The sequence below is a fragment of the Echiichthys vipera genome (genome assembly GCF_963691815.1).
Source record: "Echiichthys vipera genome assembly, chromosome: 21".
NCBI lineage: Eukaryota > Metazoa > Chordata > Actinopteri > Perciformes > Trachinidae > Echiichthys > Echiichthys vipera.
Window position 1 is genome coordinate 23,555,897 of NC_139846.1, and position 18,587 is coordinate 23,574,483.

General features: G+C 42.7%; 1 protein-coding gene across 1 annotated transcript in view; it reads left to right on the forward strand.

The window, feature by feature from the left end:
- vstm2a (V-set and transmembrane domain containing 2A) overlaps window positions 1-18,279 on the forward strand; it is an 83,861-nt gene extending 65,582 nt beyond the window's left edge. Inside the window, exon 5 of the mRNA XM_083936610.1 lies at window positions 18,147-18,279. Within this exon, the coding sequence (XP_083792736.1) occupies window positions 18,147-18,223 (77 nt within the window). The 3' untranslated portion in view covers window positions 18,224-18,279. The remainder of the gene's footprint in view (window positions 1-18,146) is intronic.
- Window positions 18,280-18,587: the final 308 nt, after the last annotated feature.

Consider the following 18,587-nt stretch of genomic DNA (forward strand, 5'->3'; position numbering starts at 1 on the left):
CAGTGCCAATCATCACATTTCATTTCATCACAGGTTTAATGTTTTTCGCTTCATGCCACACTGAGCAGCACTGGGGCACCGCCTGGAACACTGTATCCAGTTCTCATTACAGGCCGGGATCGAGAGAGGAATTCAAAGTTTAAAATTATTGTATTGTGGCATCCTTAGTAAGATCTTTGGACTTTAGAACGGTTTCCCTCATATTATACATCAGGAGGATAGTACTCGTTGTCATTTGTAACAGTTTAGGGCCCTATGTAGCAGCCTACTTCTCCCTTAAGGTGGCCCAGTGTAACTATTCTCACATTATTTTTTTGCATGATTTTAATTCCTAATCATCTATAAATGTCATTTTCTACTTGATCAGACAGTTCAGACACAAAGTGGGCCTGGCTCTGGGCTCAGGTGGCCCCTCTGCACCCTCAAGCAAAACACAGAAAGATATTTCTTGCCACTGAATAGAGGTAAAAAGTTGAATAATCCCCAGGGCTGCAGAGTCAGAGATTATGAGGCTGCCAAATTATGCTGACAACTATGTTGCACTGAGTCCTCTGTGCAGTGTGTCTGACGCTGATAAATGCCTCGCCGTGGCTGCTCAGGCAAGCCACCTTCTCTGAGGTGTTACGGCTGAGGGCGACGGAGTTCTATCACCGCGGCTGTGCTCAGGTTAGAGGCAGATGAGCAACAATAGGTAAAAGGGCTGAGATGAAATTAAACCTGGGAGAGTGCAGACATTTTCCTTTTCCGCATTGCTGCATCTGTAAACAATGAGGCACTTTCCAGATGGGGTGGGAATGTGACTGGCTGGTGGAGCGGCTGCAGCAGCAGGAGCAGAGTGGTTTGTTCACAGCTACTCCTCACCACTGTGTCAGATGTTGTTAGATCACAGCTCGGCCTCCATCGTTCCTGGCAGTGTTGTTCTCTCAAAGCTCAGAGGTGACCAGAGCTGAATGCTAGGAGAAAAAAAAAAAGAGATGGGAAAAATGTCCCTGAAGCCAGACTTGTGCCCTTAACCCTGAGGCCCGGCTGCTTCCTCGGTAAAAGAAAAACAAATATGGACTCGGTTTATTGCATAAGCATTCATCCAAACAAAAACAAAAAAGAGAAAATCACTGACCTTGTTTTTGAGAATCACCATATTCTTCAAACTGCCTCCACTGCATATGTCTGAGGAAGGAACGGCAGTGAGTCATCGCTCCAGTAGGTGGTTAGAGACCGCAGGACTGCTGCTCAAGGCTGCATCCATATTGCTCAAGCATTCGCACGCAATGTCAATGTGTCATTTCAAGTCGGATGTGGATGCTTCTCTGGGTTCTTCCTTACTCACACTTTTGTCTTTTGGGGAAAAGACATTGGGGGGGGGGTAGAGGGGTCTAATTCTGACATCTGCTGACGATTCCCTGAAACCTCAAATTATGTTGCTAAATGTCTGCAACAGTGGCAGTCTGTGTCCGACGGGCACAGGCATGACTTAACCACCTGCAGCCACACTGTAGTATGGGTGGCTCTTCTGGGTTCTCCCTTGTGAGATAATTAGTGCAGTTCTAGATGGTAATGAGAGGTCTTTGGCTAGTGTTGAAAAATTTCAGTGACTATTTTCTGTTTTGTTTTCTGCTGAGTCAATCAAATGTGTGTTGGAGAGGTGGCAAGCAACAACAAAGTACTTAAGTACTCAAACCTGGAGGAGGCAGTTTATTTTCAGCGATGTGCAAAAAAGAAAAAATCCCATAATTAGAATGAATTAGGGGTGGAACGGTTCACCAAATCCACTGTTCGGCTCATATCACAGTTCTCGCATCACGGTTTTTCCGTTCGGTTCGGTTCTGTTGTTTTTTTCTATATCTTTAGATTCTAAAAACACCATGTATCAGATTTGTAGCCTAATAATTAAAAAGACAATTTAATCAGATATTCTTAAGGACATGTCATGTAATCATGCAAAAACTGAAATAATAATGAGGCAGCATGTTTAGGGATTACTGTAATAATCTTAAATCAAAGTGAAGTGAGATTTTGAAACAGTAGGAGACACAATGCTGCATTTACATGTTTATATATTTAGTTGGCAAAAAGGTAAACGATCGTTTGCCTTCTAGGTAAGAATATAAACACTTTTACATTATCAAATCTTAGAAAAAATGGAGAAAATGGGTTTTCTTTCACTAAAATACGCACAAACAGCATCACTGAACTGAATGAATCAAGGCTACATCAGGGTTATGTAATTAATTTGGAATTGGGGCCGTTTGACGAAAATGATCCAAAATGAGGGGCCTTAAAAATATGAGCATCAAATTTATGGATATTGTAAAACAATGCAGCGACATAGGAGTGCATATAATGTATTTATTTTATCAATGTTAATGTTAATTAGTTATGACCTCAAAAGTGCAACAAGCTTAAATGTTTCCTGAGCAGAAACAGTTAAGTTTACACGCGCAAAGTCACTTTCTAAATATCTCACTAGAAACAAACAAATGTCAGTAAAATGAATATTTCTGAGAAGTATAATACTATAATACTATAGTAGAAATACCAGTATGTATATATATATCAGTGAGTATCAGGTAGGCTCCTGTCAGCCTAAGGTCCGATGACGTAATAGATGTGCATACCACAGGTTCTGTCGTTTGCTTTGGCTCAATTTATGAATGGAAATTCTTTTTAATCCCTGAACAATCAGTTTGTACAGATTCATAACTCATTCATTCAAGCAAATTGCACATGTTTTGGCTCATGTGACTAAGTACAATTGGCTACAATTTGCACAATTACCATCTGCACTTGGCTCAGTGATCAAAACTGATGAGAAAGTGTCAAAGTCTTCACGACTTCTAAACATCCTTTCATCGTTTTTAGCCATCCCATGCAAAATAATCCATTCAACCATCCAAAATCTGGATGCCGCATGGATATCTTTTTATGTGTACAGCATTACTTTTCCCGCTAAACTTTAACTTGCTACTGAAATCTGAATCGTGAAATCTCCGTGTGAAATATGAAAGCATCCAGCAGAGAAAACTGACATTCCTCTGACATTCTTGTGTAGTACAGTAAGCAGCCGGTGTCAAAAGTGGAAGAAGAGGTTTGTGCAGAAGAAACGTTCCCGAGGTTGACTGCCAACATTTTGAGCAGTGCAGCTCAAACAATGACAAAACAACTTTGCGTGCTGGTTCCATTGGCCAATTTACTGACACAATAACTGGTTTTGCATCATGAATGGGATGTTTTGGACGAGCTACTACCCTTTGCAGACATGCCATAGAGTTGTGATGTCTCATGAAACAATCGTGGCAATTGCACTAACAGTTTAGAGAATGTTAAAAAGGAGCCAAAGCCACTGAGAAAGGAGGGGGTGGGTCGTCTGCCGGCAGCTACGCCCGGGATAATTTGCCAAATTTTAAGTTAAGTGGCGAACTAACAGATTGTAGATCATTTCAGCTCAGTTCGCTATTTGCAGACTAGTGTGCTGTGATTGTGAAAAACACAGCAGTGCGGGATGAGAGACGGACCAGATTGAAATATAATGTTTACATATTTATGCCTGTTGAACAGTTGGTACAAGTGTTGTTTTTCTACTCACAAAGGATTTATTGCACTTACTTACAGTAACAAGCATACTTGGGCGAGCTCAGCCTGGACTTAGCGCTGATGCGTCCTGCAGTGTGAAAGACCTGCGGACAAAAACAGATACACACTGTCATGAACATATGATCCCATTTAGCTACAAAAATCAGTGCACTGTAATTTTTGTACATTGCACATATTAAAAACAGGGGACGTTGTTCAAGACCGCTGATCTCTGTTTAAGGAGACAGGTCGGGGTGGATGGGTCCCAGAACACAGGACTTTCACCCCGACGACTGGATTTGTCTCCTGGTGGTGATCCGATCCTGGAAGTCACATAACGGTAGTGGTGTTTGATGCCTAACCGTCCCTTTGTTGCCTAAACTTAACCGGTCACATAACGGTAGTTGTTTGACTAAACCTAACCGACACCAAACGGTCAGTGGTCATTTTGTGGTCGACTTCCTGTGGCCATTACATAAGATGCAAAAAAGTAAAAATAACATGCAAATCCGAAAAGATAAGCATTGGTTGCTAGGCAAAAAAGCAGTACAAGGTATAAACAGAGAGTTTGCTACTAATATCGTTTAATGCTATATCACACCATGTAACGTTTTGGGCCCCAGCCCTTCATCAAACATGAGAAAAAGTGGGAAGACACACCTCCTTATGAACACCCATGACAGGTCACATGATCTGCCACCTTAATGACATGCAATATCAAGGAGAAACCTTTTAATATACAGAGGCACCCCTACCACTATAAAAAGTAGTGATAATAATTAATAAACACTGAAATATTAACATTGAGACGTAAAGAAAAATAGACGAAGAAAAACACGACAGAGCTGTGTTAGACTAGTCTAGAGTAACATATTGAACATCAATCCCACAGCATTGGAAAAATACATATAATATAATATCAGACAATCAGTTGGGGGTCTTTTCTTACCTATATGATTATTTTTATATTTGCACTTTTGCGATGATTGATCACGTGACTTGTCATGGGTGATGAAGGGTGGTTTCCCAAAACGTTACATGGTGTGATATAGCATTAAACGCTATTAGGAGCAGACTCTGGTGAGAGGACTCGCCATTACATAAGATACCATATGAATTGAACCTACTGATGAGAATACCTTACAGTCCTACCGAATGTAGGAAAGCTCCTGTAACACATAAGTCCCAACACTGGTTACATGCAGTTGAACATAGATGTAATTTAATACATGTCAACAGGTAAAAAGCAGATGCTGACAAGAATAAAATCAGTGTTTCTGTTTTGTTTGTTGAAACAGTGACACTGAAATGGACTGAAAGATAAGTAAAAGCACCACTTGGTGGAGCTCCACATTAAGCCCTAATCAGCTGCTTGTTCCTCGTGTCACTGATGGCTAGATGGTTTGGAAAATGGCCGCAGTAATGTCAGCTAAACCACACAAAACTGCTGGTGTGTGATCCTTTCAAACGTAGTGAAAGGTAATTTTGGAAGCTTTTGCTTTACCCACCAGACTGTGTTATCACATTTACCCTCACCCACAGTCGAACAGTCAAGCTGCAAGGTAATGACATCCAGTTGTGTTTAACCAGTCAGTCAGCCAAAAATCCAGCCATGGCTTAGGCAGCCACACAGTCAGATGGGGTGTATCAGTCAACAAGCAAATCAGACAGTTTTATAACAGAGCCACCAGGCAAGTAAGCAAGAGAGTCAAAGAGACAGTCAGCTGGCCAGTCAGCCAACCAGAGATCAGCAAGAAACGAGATGGAACTGGCACTAAGCCAGTTTGAGCTCCCTGTGGAGGTGCTGCGGTGATTCACCTCCCTGCCTCACTGGCCTGGAATTGATATTCCACATAACCATTTCTCTGAGCCGAAAACATTTTTGCGAAATGTACAGTGTTGTGTTAGGTTAAGTAGGACCGAAACGAAGAGCATTCAGTGTGCGTCGATTCTATGCCATCCCAGCATTCACTGAGAAAAAAATGAAAGGGTTTGGAGACAGATACTCTCACTCATTACGCCTTCAGAGATATCAGTTTGCAGTCCCTCAGACTGTGGAAGAAAGCCAAGGAAATACACAGAGCAAATCCAAACTCAAATCGGCAGCATCCCTTCTCGTTGTCAGTTGTAAATTAATCTGAAATGACTTGTAAGAACACAGTGACCTTGCCAAACAAACTGAAGGAAGGGGGCGGAGATGCTTCTAGCCACAGTGATAGATAGGGAGAGTGGACATAACGTAACATGTTTCACTTTTCACTCTTTTTTTTTTAACTACACATTTTATTAACGACACACAACAAGTGTCTGCTATCAAAAAACACTCAAGTCATGAGGAATTAATGAGAAAGTGGGTGCTGTACAATGTCAAAGTTGAGTGTATATGTAAAGTGTCTTGAGATAACTTTTGTTATGATTTGGCGCCATAACTTAAATCGAATTAAGTTGAATTAAATTACATTTAAAACGTAATTCCGTCGTGAAATCATACCAGGGTCTTTTTCGGCAAATTCGGTCATCAAATAAGCCTTGGAGACATTTTCTTCCCTGTAACAACTATTAACGTAGATACCCTTAAAAGACGCTAGCAGCATGTTACACACTACACAACTATATATGTAATATTTTCAGGCAAACGAGCAACAAGTGTCTGCTGTCAAAAACACTCAAAGTTTTGAATAAAGAAAACAAGTCGTGAGGAATTAATGTCTTGAGATAACTTTTGTTATGATTTGGCACCATAACTTAAATCGAATTGAGTTTAATTAAATTAGATTCAAAGCGTAATTCCGTCGTGAAATCATACCAAGGTCTTTTTCGGCAAATTCGGTCATCAAATAAGCCTTTGAGACATTTTTTTCCCTGTAACAACTATTAACGTAGATACCCTTAAAAGACGCTAGCAGCATGTTACACTCTACACAACTATATATGTAATATTTTCAGGCAAACGAGCAACAAGTGTCTGCTATCAAAAAACACTCAAAGTTTTAAATAAAGAAAACAAGTCGTGAGGAATTAATGTGAAAGTGGGTGCTGTCCAATGTCAAAGTTGAGTGTATATGTAAAGTGTCTTGAGATAACTTTTGTTATGATTTGGCACCATAACTTAAATCGAATTAAATTAGATTTAAAGCGTAATTCCGTCGTGAATTCATACCAAGGTCTTTTTTCGGCAAATTCGGTCATCAAATAAGCCTTGGAGACATTTTTTTTCCCTGTAACAACTATTAACGTAGATACCCTTAAAAGACGCTAGCAGCATGTTACACTCTACACAACTATATATGTAATATTTTCAGGCAAACGAGCAACAAGTGTCTGCTATCAAAAAACACTCAAAGTTTTAAATAAAGAAAACAAGTCGTGAGGAATTAATGTGAAAGTGGGTGCCGTCCAATGTCAAAGTTGAGTGTATATGTAAAGTGTCTTGAGATAACTTTTGTTATGATTTGGCACCATAACTTAAATCGAATTAAATTAGATTTAAAGCGTAATTCCGTCGTGAATTCATACCAAGGTCTTTTTTCGGCAAATTCGGTCATCAAATAAGCCTTGGAGACATTTTTTTTCCCTGTAACAACTATTAACGTAGATATCCTGGAAAGACGCTAGCAGCAGGCGGTGACTAATTTTAATGAGCTGCATTAAAACCGCTTTTTTAACCATTAATGCTGCTCAAAATAACAGCAAACCTCTGCGGTAGCATGAGAAGAGTCCTAACACATAAACTGAAGCGCAGAAGTCTTTCAAAAGAGAGTGTTTTGAAAGACTTACCAACTGGCCCCGGTACCAGCTCCTCTCATAGTAAAGTCAATTACCAAATGCAATCCAAAAGGCAGGAGCCCATTGATGCTTCATTTTATGTTGTTACTGCAGAGGTTTGGTTTTATTTTGAGCAGTATTATTGATTAAAAAAGCTGTTTTAATGCTTCACCGTACTGCCCCGAACTAGTCAGTGTTAGCCGCATTTAGCTGTTAGCGACTGTTAGCCTCTCTCCCGGAAATCTTCGTTAATAGTTGTTACATGAAAGACATTGTCTTGATGGCTTACTGGGGTGATTTTACGCTGGAATTTCCCTTTAAGGCACCTCCCAAAATGAAACAATACATCTACTGTCCACATAAAAGGTATTTTTTGTGTGTGTTCAGCTGAATTGCTGGACTCATTTGTCTTGATTCAGCAGTTAAAATGCATGGCGGTGTACAGGGACAACAATAACTTACAAATGTTCTTCCTTTGTTGTTCTCTAAAAATAGCAGTGAAAGACCTTTACCTTTAGTATGCTCACCGGCAAGGTTAGTTTTGAAGTGGAACACAGCTCACATAAATAAACCACTGAGATAATGTGTGATTTCTACGAGAATAACGGCTTTAGACATATAGTGTTGCTTTTCAGTGGTTTGTGGAAGGCTGAGATGGCGTTTATAATGTCAAGGATAGAACAAATGGAAACAACCAGACACCAGAAGCATGCTAATAGGAAGAGTAAGCTGGAAAAGTTGAATATGTGTTATAGAAGTCTCGTCAAATAAGAGTGTATTTCAATGTGGCATGGCACCGAAGAAAACACCACAAATGACTTGGGTAGTTCAAGTAAAGGACGTGAGTCACAGACCCGCTGTGAAGTGAAAAGGAAAGTTTGTTCTACACGTTTGCTCACTAACATGGTCAACAGTTGGAACAGCAGCAGTGCCAATTACTTACTTACTTAAAAGCCCTTCGCCCCCGATTACTGTAATTTGCAGTAATCAAGTGCATATCAACAGTTGTACTCCTCAAAGTCATAACTCAAGTCAAATATGAACACACAAACATGATACACTTACAATCATTGTGACTTACAATGAATACATATCCGTAGATTTGCAGAGTTAAATAAATAACCCTGAAAAAATCATCATCATCATCATCGATCATGACCGAAAGAACGTGGTCTTGGGTACAAGCGGCCGAAATGTGTTTCCTCAGGAGGGGGGCTGGAGTCTCCCTTAGAGAGAGGGGGAGAAGTTCAGCATCCGTGAGGAACTCGGAGTAGGGACGCTGCTCCTTTGCGTTGAAAGGAGCCAGTTGAGGTGGTTCAGGATCATCTAGTAAGGATGAACCCTGGGGAGGTGTTCCAGGCACGTCCAGCTGGGAGGAGGCCTCGGGGAAGACCCAGGACCAGGTGGTCCACACTGGTCTGGGAACGTCTTTGGATCCCCCAATTAGAGCTGGTTAATGTTGCTGTTTTAAACACAAGAAGGCACATGTTGGAAAAGATTGTGGATTGGGTTGAAACATAACTACAGTGACACAAACTCCAGTCCGCTGGGCCTTGACAAAGCGCTGGTAGTTGATGACTCGGCATGAGAACGCTTTGCATAACTGGATTTCTCAGCTAGGGCTACACTTCCTCCATTTAATCCTTTGCATGATAAAATCATTCCTCCATCCACATTACTTGACTCTTTGTGTTTTCTCTGACAACCAAACAGAAAAAAGCTTTGAAAATACCTACAAAAGCAACAGAAACCACAACAGCAGCAGATCAATAATGTATGACTAACAATCTCCCTGCTGTTCTGTATAAGTGTGCTTGATCGCCAGATTCTGGAGGGAGTGCAACAATATTAAGAGCTTCTTTAATGGGGTTTAAAAGTACATCTGGAGGATGTCAAGACTGACACCACAGACATGACCCTGCACAGCTGCACAGCTGCACAGCGTGCGGTGACCCATCATGTTATACCCAGAAGGATGTCATTGTGACGCAGCAGCACTGAAAGCTCTGCCTCCATTTATTTATTTAGTTGTTGGTTTTATCTAGATTGGTTTTAGTGTCAGTAAATTATTACTTTATATCTAGGTTCATGCAGCAAAGCTCTGCAGCAGTTGGAGTAGACGTAGGTCCATGAGAAAGTGATCTTGAAAAGTTCACTGAACTTCACATTTTCCCTGCAATGCGAAGGCGAGTGCCATACACAGCTGAGTGTGTAAAGTAAAACCAATGAAAAAACAACATGGGCAAATTAGTCTTCATGAAGCTATATGAAGCATGTATGGTTCATGAGGCTCCATGAAGCCTTGTTGTGCCCATCACTAGTTTGTACCCTTACCTGACTCTGCCAGATTGATCGATTTGCATAATTCTCATCTGCTCTGCATGTCCATCTGGGAACTCTCGGTTGGAGGTGAAAATACTGGTTGCTGATTTGATAAATCACCTGTCTATCACCACCTATGTTGGTGAAACCAGGCCAAATCAACCAATCAGATCAGCGAAGCGTATGACGTACTAACAGAGCATCAAGGCAAAGTAAACAACATGTCTGTAAAGGATATTTTGCCTTTGTGTAACGTGAATTACGGATCAAAGGCCCAATTTCAGGAGCCCGGTCCATATTCAACAGAAGGATCCAGAGAACAAAGCGTTAGCGAACGGCTTGCTCCATAGCTGCGCTCATCTCATCCACGGAGCCACCGTTGTTTACACTGAACAGTCGCTTCTCGTTGCGTCAAACTTCGCCTCAAAACCGCTGATTCGGTTCGGTCGCTTGGAAAACCTTCTCCTAATTTGGTCTGCCGCAAGTTACCAGACTGATCTGCTAGTAAAATACAATGGAACTCGCGAAGGCTTTTTGTGCAACTCGGGCCCGCTCGTCAACCTTGGGTCGAAGCTACAATGTAGTCATAGAAGAGTCTCAACCTTGCATGAGCAGCAGCGGACGTGGCGAGGCCAGATCCAGATCCAGAATTTGTCAATAAGGGAGAAAGAGCATATTTGCTTTTAGTGAGTTTTTTTATATATACTTTCAATGTGGGGAAACCATGTTAAACCAAATATTGATCGTATTAGAGTTGTTTACATACTTTTAAATGTGCCTGGGGTGGGACTTTAAACCATAAAATCCTTCATTTTAGTACTTTACACGGCTCACACTATTCCATATCAGCATATCCCAAATAGATACAGCTAATTTTATTGCATTAATTCAATGTGACATCAGTAAACGCCCTTTTAACAGCATACAACGCATCTTAAATGTCACAGTATTGCTCTGAACTGCTTAAATCATGCCCAACAAACTAGAGACACTACATGAGTATTACGCATAAGAAAAAAAACACGGACACGGGGAAAACATTTGCTCGTCTGCAGTTTGGAAAATAAACGATGTGATGAAATCCACTCTCACTCTCAAACATTGCAGTGTGCCAGGATATTTTTGCCTCCAGTTCATTCGAAAGCATCCCTGATGCAATCTACGAACACAGTGACCCACACAGTAGCTGCAAGTACAGTCACTGGTTACACTGCTTATAACAACACTACTGTTCTTATGTACAGTATCCAATATCAAAATACATGAATTAGAAGCACAAATAATGCACCACTGGGGGAGGTTGCTGTATTTTTCCTGTAGAAAATATAGTTTTTCAAGCACAAGGCATGCAGCAGAACTGTGTGGAACCAAAGCAGCAGGACTTTTCATCATGACTTGCTCAATTGTAACAAAATAGGCCAAAGGACAAAGCACGTAGGTGTGGACGCTTCAGCAAGGCTCATCCTCAAAAATATTTCATCATTTTCACCAGATTAGTCATGCAGCGCAAGATAAAGCTTGACGGATGTTGCCCAGGTGTTATTTTCACCCCGTAATCTCATATTGAAGCCTGGGGCTTTGAAAAAGCTTGTGACACTAGTCAGTTGTTATTATTTACGTAATTGTGGACTGGTCATGCTTTATGAACCTATACTGTGCACGTACAGTGTGGTTAGAGGAGACGCTGGGCCTCGTGCAGCAACATCCTCTTAAATATCCTCTTTGTTTTGTGTTGAGAGGAAAAAATCAGAGAAGTCACCTCCACAAGCACCAAACACTAGTGATGAAGCTTCATGAAGCATCCGTTGTATTTGTCGACCCTAATAGATGGAGCTCTGGATTTAAAGAAAAGGTCTCAATGAATGGTAATTCAGTGTGTTTTCAACCCTTTGTTGAACAGAGAGCTCTATCTAGTGGACAGAAAATAAAGAAAATGCTTCATGAAGATTCATTCGGACATCACTACCTTCCATCGTTAGGTTGTGAAAAAGAGGGAGATTTTCCGGGGCATGAGCAAAAGGCCTACCCTCAACGCCCCTGCGCTCATGTAATAACCCTGCACTACAGATGAATAGAATAAATCAAGGATTGATGACTCTAAAATTGCCTGTAGGTGTGAATGGTTGTCTGTCTCTGTTCGTCTCTTTGTGCCCTGTGATAGACTGGCGTCCTGTCCAGGGTGGACCCCGCCTCACGCCCGATGTCAGCTGGGATCGGCTCCAGCACCCCCGCAACCCCGACCCCGGGATAAGCGGTTGAAGATGAATGAATGAATGTGAAATTAAACTGACTTTGAATTGTCTCAAGTTCACTGCTCGTATTAAAATAGGAATATAAACATCATCAGGTCCACAAATATACAAAAAAAGGGATCATCAAAGGTCAATGTATCAAATTTACAACGCAAGAGGTAGGTGTAGTGTGAGGTGTGTTTGTGTGTGTGTGGGTGTCCACATGATGGGCGTACTTTTCTCTGCCTGATGGTGGCATGTGTGTAATATGTTCGGATTTTCAGGTACATTTTTTAAAGCTAAAAAATAAGGTTACTGTCCACCGGCCGTATCCGTGTACCTGTTACTGAATCCACCGATATCAACCTCTAAATCAGGAGTGAGTGCTGAATTGTAACCGTTAAGTTTCATCCTGTGTGAGAGTAGACCTCTCGCAATAAGAAATAAATCAATTTATCGCATGAGGACTTTTAATGAGCCGGATAACTTTTCCAGCCTCCATAATTTCCATTCTTCCGTTTTCCTGGCGTCCCTCCATCAAAGAGACTGGAGGACAAGCGTTTTCACTCCGATGCATCTGTTTCCACTGAGCCCTCTCTCTCTTCCTCAGAGGAGTTAAACCTCATCGTGTGTCAGTCACATGTCAGCTGCACTGTGTGTGTGTGTGTGTGTGTGTGTTTGGGGGGGGGGGGGGGTCCCTGGAGTTACCCAGAGTGCAGCAGGAGAGCCCAGTGAGGAGCAGGTTAGAGGACACGCTAGCAGAGATTTGGAGATATAACAACAAAGATGGAATTGGTTTCAAAGACGAACGCCATAGCTGCCGTGTGGGTTCAGACAGAATGACCGCGGTGACACAGCGGAGCCGCTGTGACGCATTTGTTGTAAAACAGTAGCAACTAAACGCGGCTATGTGTTAAAATAGTCAATTTGATTTAATGTTTTTTTTATTTTGGATATTTTAAATATCTTTAAGTTCTAATGTTAAATATTCTTTAGAAATAAATGTTTATTGAGCCAGTTGAGGTGGTCATCCATCTAGTAAGGATGAACCCTGGGCGCCTCCCTAGGGAGGTGTTCCAGGCACATCCAGCTGGAGGAGGCCTCGGGGAAGACCCAGGACCAGGTGGAGAGATTATATCTCCACACTGGCCTGGGAACGCCTCAGGATCCCCCAGTTGAAAGGAGCCAGTTGAGGTGGTTCAGGATCATCTGGTAAGGATGAACCCTGGGGAGGTGTTCCAGGCACGTCCAGCTGGGAGGAGGCCTCGGGGAATACCCAGGACCAGGTGGTCCACACTGGCCTGGGAATGCCTCGGGATCCCCCAGTTAGAGCTGGTTAATGTGGCCCGGGAAAGGGAAGTTTGGGGTCCCCTGCTAAAGCTGCTGCCCCCGCGACCCGACCCCGGATAAGAGGCTGAAGATGAGATGAGATGAGATGATCTTTAAAAGGGTGTTCTTGCATTATCATGCCATTTTCATTATATCAGTTGAATATGGTCTCAAAACGGAAAAATTATCGCTTCCCGCAATCATTTCTGGGAAAATGTATCGCCCAGCAAAATGTGTTACTGTGAGAGTGGAGGTAAAAGGCTGAGTGAGATCGACTCGCTGAGCTGCCATTTCCACGAAATGAAGCATAATGTGCATTTTAATGTGTGAAGGAGCTCATAGTAACCTTCAATCTGATCTGGCACCGTATACAAAACACTGGAAACACCCTTTTGATTGGTACGTCGGGAGATTAGCAGGAAAAATGGCCGATGGAGGGAACAGTGGGAGACAGGGTTGACAATCAGGAGTGTTGGCAGGTGTACGGGGAATGGCACAAGGTCAAATCCATCCCAAGATGATTAAAAGGCTTTCAGTTTTTTTTTTTAATGAAATTGTGCATCCTTAACATCGTTACTGAGCATATCTAAATAGTGTAAATATGTTGTTTGTGTATTAGCGAGCCAGTGCGTGTCTTTCCATGTGCAGGTTTTATGTGCTGCCTCTCTGCGTCTGTGTCTCACTCGGCCTCGTAGCTGGAGGCTGATTAATTATTCTCTGTGTGAAGGATGTTTTGGCCCAGAGTGATTGCTGCTCCTCTGTGGCACTCCTGTTCTCTAGATCACCTCAAGCCAAATGAGATGTGGTGGCGGAGGAATAAAAGGGTCAAATCCCTCCCTCCCTCCCTGCCCCACCATCCCTCCCTCCATCCTCCAATCCCCGGCAGCACACACAATCCAGAGCTGGGCCGCAAGGTACAGAGTGTCCCCAGCGGACGATTTCCCTTCTTAGAACCGCCGCCCCTTCTGACCCGGGAATCTCGTCAATGTCAATATGATTTAGTGAATATTTCATTTTCTATTTCCCACTTTTTCGCCTTGTGTCACAGAATTATGCCCGTTTCTCACTTCTCCTTTTCTTTCAAGCTCCGTAAATCCTTTCTTTCTCTGTTGTTGCTGATGGCGAGTAAACTGTTTTGTTTTTCTTGTCCACAGATTTCTGACGCATAGGATTGTATAACTGCCGTTGTTTGCTTTGCTCTTATCAGCTCAGGTTCGATATGCCTGAGACGCAGGCGAATCAAAGAGTAGGCAGAGGAGGCTGTGTTCCAGTTTGTTCGCCTGATGCTCGGTAAACACTCGGAGCTGCCTGTAGTGGTGATAGCGGTTTGTCAGGGCCAAGGCAACAGTAGCTGCACATCTAAATAATCAGTTTAATAACACTTCATATTTCGTTTAGTTCAGGGCGGTTACATTTGTGTGTGTTTTAGACAAACAACAGTTGTATATGAATGCTGCACGACGTCCTGTGACCGCTTTAAACTCATATCCTCAGTTTTCTGATGGATGGATGTTAAATGGTCTCATCAAAAGTGTGATAAATACAATCTGATGGCTGACACGGAAATAATCGAGGGGCCTGTTCTCTCCTGGTTTTGACATCTGTCCTGAGTGATCAGATCTTATAATTAACTGTATAATTCATCTCAGGTGAGGAACTGTGGAGACACTGTGTCCTGAGCAAATGTCACTTGTCACTTTATATCATCACTGCATCACTTTATTGAGTTGTACTGTAACGTAGTTCAGTAAGAAATGATGCTACATTTTTAACACTGTTATCACTTATCGCTCCTTATCACTTAGGGCGCACTCACACTGTCCTTCCGCACCGCGCCCCGTGCTTTAGGGTCCTTGTCCCCCCCTCCAGGCTCGTTTGTACTCACACTACCTGGGCCTCGGCGAATGCTTCTTGCTGCCTATACGTCATCACGCCGTAACACGTCACACGCATTGATTGACGTCATCGCGATGCGTGGCTTTGTTTACAAATCTTTCCGTAGACCTCTGAGTTTTCGTGCGTTTTGTCATTTTTCATCGACCAAATCTGCAGTAAACACTCCACCTCCGCATCACACCAACGTGATGCTTTCACCACCATTGTTGTTGTTGTTAAATGTCCGCGCATGGTCCGTCTTTTTCTTTTCTATGTCCGAACAGGTGCACATAAAATTACATGAGAGCCGCCGTAGGCATCGTGCTCATGCTCGTACACGTGCGTACGCTCGTGCTCTTACATAAGCCCACCTCTCTCAAACGGGCAGTGGACGGCCAACTGGCCGCAGCTAGGCGCAGAGAGGTTTCACTCACACTGGTCAAACGCACTAGGCTCTACCCGAAAAACCTGTTTTGGCCCGGTGCGGAAGGACAGTGTGAGTGCACCCTTATTTACTTTGTACTTATCTTATTTCAACATGCTGCTAAACTGCACGCTGCGTATTGTTGTTGTATTATTGTATAAACCTGCGTTTAACCACAATGTCTGTTGCACTCTGTCACATTTAGTTATTGTTTGATTTATTTGATGTTAGCTTTATTTTGATTTTGTGCAAACACAAAAAAATTCATAAGGTCTGAATATATGGAACAGGCAGAAGCTGAAGCTTATAAGGCCGACCCTTTGAAATACATAAATGTAGGCAGCTGCTACACACACACACACACACACACACACACTTTGAAGGTAACAGGAGGGTTAATTATGTAATAATTTCCTGAAAATGTCATAAAGCCTGAAAATGTGATACAATGTGAACTTAACCTGATTGAAAATGTAATATAACTCAATAATGTAATAACTTGACCAATGAAGCCATAAAGTGACCCGACTGATATTGTAATAAAAAAAATTCAATATGTATCCCAGTCGACTCGGACGTAAAAAGAACCTTTCATGGAGATTGAATGGTCTGTTTTGCCTTTTGCAAACGTTAGTCCTCCTCTGATGGGGTCCAATCCAGATCCACTCTGGTCTAATGGTCCATCCTGCACCGGGGTGGGTACGGGCACGCTCATCTCCCACTGGGGATTCTAGCATAATGCCGCTCTGCCTGTTAACGTACCGATTACCATCTGTTGTATATCTTAAAGTCTACATGAAGCCTAGGGTGGAGATCTTCAACAGGGGCTCTGTGATGCCTAAGGGGTCCTCCGGGTAAATGCAGGGGGTCTCCAAAGTATCGTTGGATCATTATTGAAATGAAAATAGAGGAAGCACAACAGCTCACCTAGTGGAGTGGTCACCCCATATACAGAGGCTTCACCACAGCAACCCAAGGTCTTTGCTGAATGTCGTCTCTCTCTCTCTCTCTCTCTCTCTCTCTCTCTGTCTCTCTGTCTCTCTCTCTCTGTCTCTCTCTCCCTCTCTCTCCCACTCTCTATCTCTCTCCCTCTCTCCCTCCCTCTATCTCCCTCCATCCCTCCCTCTCTCTCTCCATCTCCCTCTCTCTCCCCCTCCCTCTCTCCCCCTAACTCTCTCTCTCCCCCTCTCTCTCTTTCTCTCTCTCTCTCTCTCTCAACATGCAGCTGCACTTTTAAATACAAATAATGAAAAAGAAAATTAAAATATGTCTTCTAGCAAAGATAAATCAGCCTATTTATTAAAAAAACAATGGGCTTACTGGGCTGCTATTGTTGCATGTCCTGGCTCAGGTTTTAAAACATTCATTCCTCCGGTCTGAGTCAGTCACAAAGGTAACGTAAATAAACTACAGTAGATTTATTATAGGCAACATTATGTGGTATTGGATCGGTCAATAGACTTTCATACTTCATTCATTCATTCATTCATCTTCAGCCTCTTGTCCCTGTCGGGGTCGCGGGGGGCTGGAGCCGACCCCAGCTGACATCAGGCGTGAGGCGGGGTCCACCCTGGACAGGACGCCAGTCTATCACAGGACACATAGAGACGCACAGAGACAGACAACCATTCACACCTACGGGTGATTTAGAGTCATCAATGAACCGAACACCTGCACGTCTTTGGACTGTGGGAGGAAACCGGAGAACCCGGAGAAAACCCACGCAGACACGGGGACAACATGCAAACTCCACACAGAAAGGCCCCCAGCCAGGATTCAAACCCTCTTGTTGTGAGGCAACAATGCTGACCACCATACCACCGTGTCGCGCTATACAAATGTCCGCCTTTAAGGCAGTACTGGAGGCATTTGTGATACTGGTAGAGTGTTTGCATTGTGGGGTTGTTACCATTGCACCACCTGACTCGACTCATCTAATCACCTGAACTGCCTTCACACAGTTGATTTGTTGGATCAGGTGTGTTCTGCTCTAGTCTGACAGTAGTAGTAGATTTATTTTAGGCAAAAATTATGTGGTATTGGATCGGTGCATAGACTTGCGTACTTGCAGATACAAATTTCCACCTTTAAGGCAGTACTGGAGGCATTTGTGATACTGGTAGAGTGTTTGCATTGTGGGGTTGTTACCATGGCATGTTCTCAGGTCTCTCTTGAAAGCGAAACAAATGAAGGGTTAATGGTTGACATATGTTATGCTGTCTGCTACATATTGCCAATATATAATTCTTACTTCTGTAACCACTCAGTTCTTTTCTCTCTTGCAGAGTTGCATTGGTCTCTTGTTGTATCAGCAAATGTTCATTGTACATTTTTTATTAAGCCAAAGAAAATGGGACATACATTATAATTCGTCAATGCTCGAATACAATTATATGAAATTGTATTTATATTAATATATACGATATACTTACAGAAGGCAGATGAGAAACAATCATAAGCAAATGTAATGGTCTGGGCTCTCCATAATCATATTAATACTTAAATAAAATACATTAGATTGAAAAAAAAAAAAGATAAAAAAGACATTATTTAAACATGGATGTCTTGCTAACATAGTCTCCCTTAAGTTCATGGTAAATTTTTTAATCTTTTGTTTCTTGTCTCCTCAGGTACAAGAATATCCCCCAGCTACGGACTGGCTGTCCTCCTCCTGGCGTGCGGTTTGGTGAGGGATGCCTTGTTATAATTTGAAGAACTGACATGGTTTGCACCCTGATCTCGCTCTCTCTCTCTGTTTGCTCTCAAAGTGAACAAGAAAATTGCCTGTTCTAACCCCCCCCCCCCCCCCCCGCCAAATCCCCCACGCCCCTTCCACCATCCAAACACCCACCCACCCACCCACACGCACTCACACACACACACACAAACCATGCGGACAGCACAGTCGGTCCTCATTCCCCTGCCACCACTGCTCTTATACCCGGCACATTGTTATTAGCCAGTGTACACACCAGTCACCTTTACACCTGTTGGATTACCTTTTGTACAGACGTCGTCTCGACACCATCCGAGGTGCAACGCTCCGCTGTGGAAAAACGGACTCTGTATCT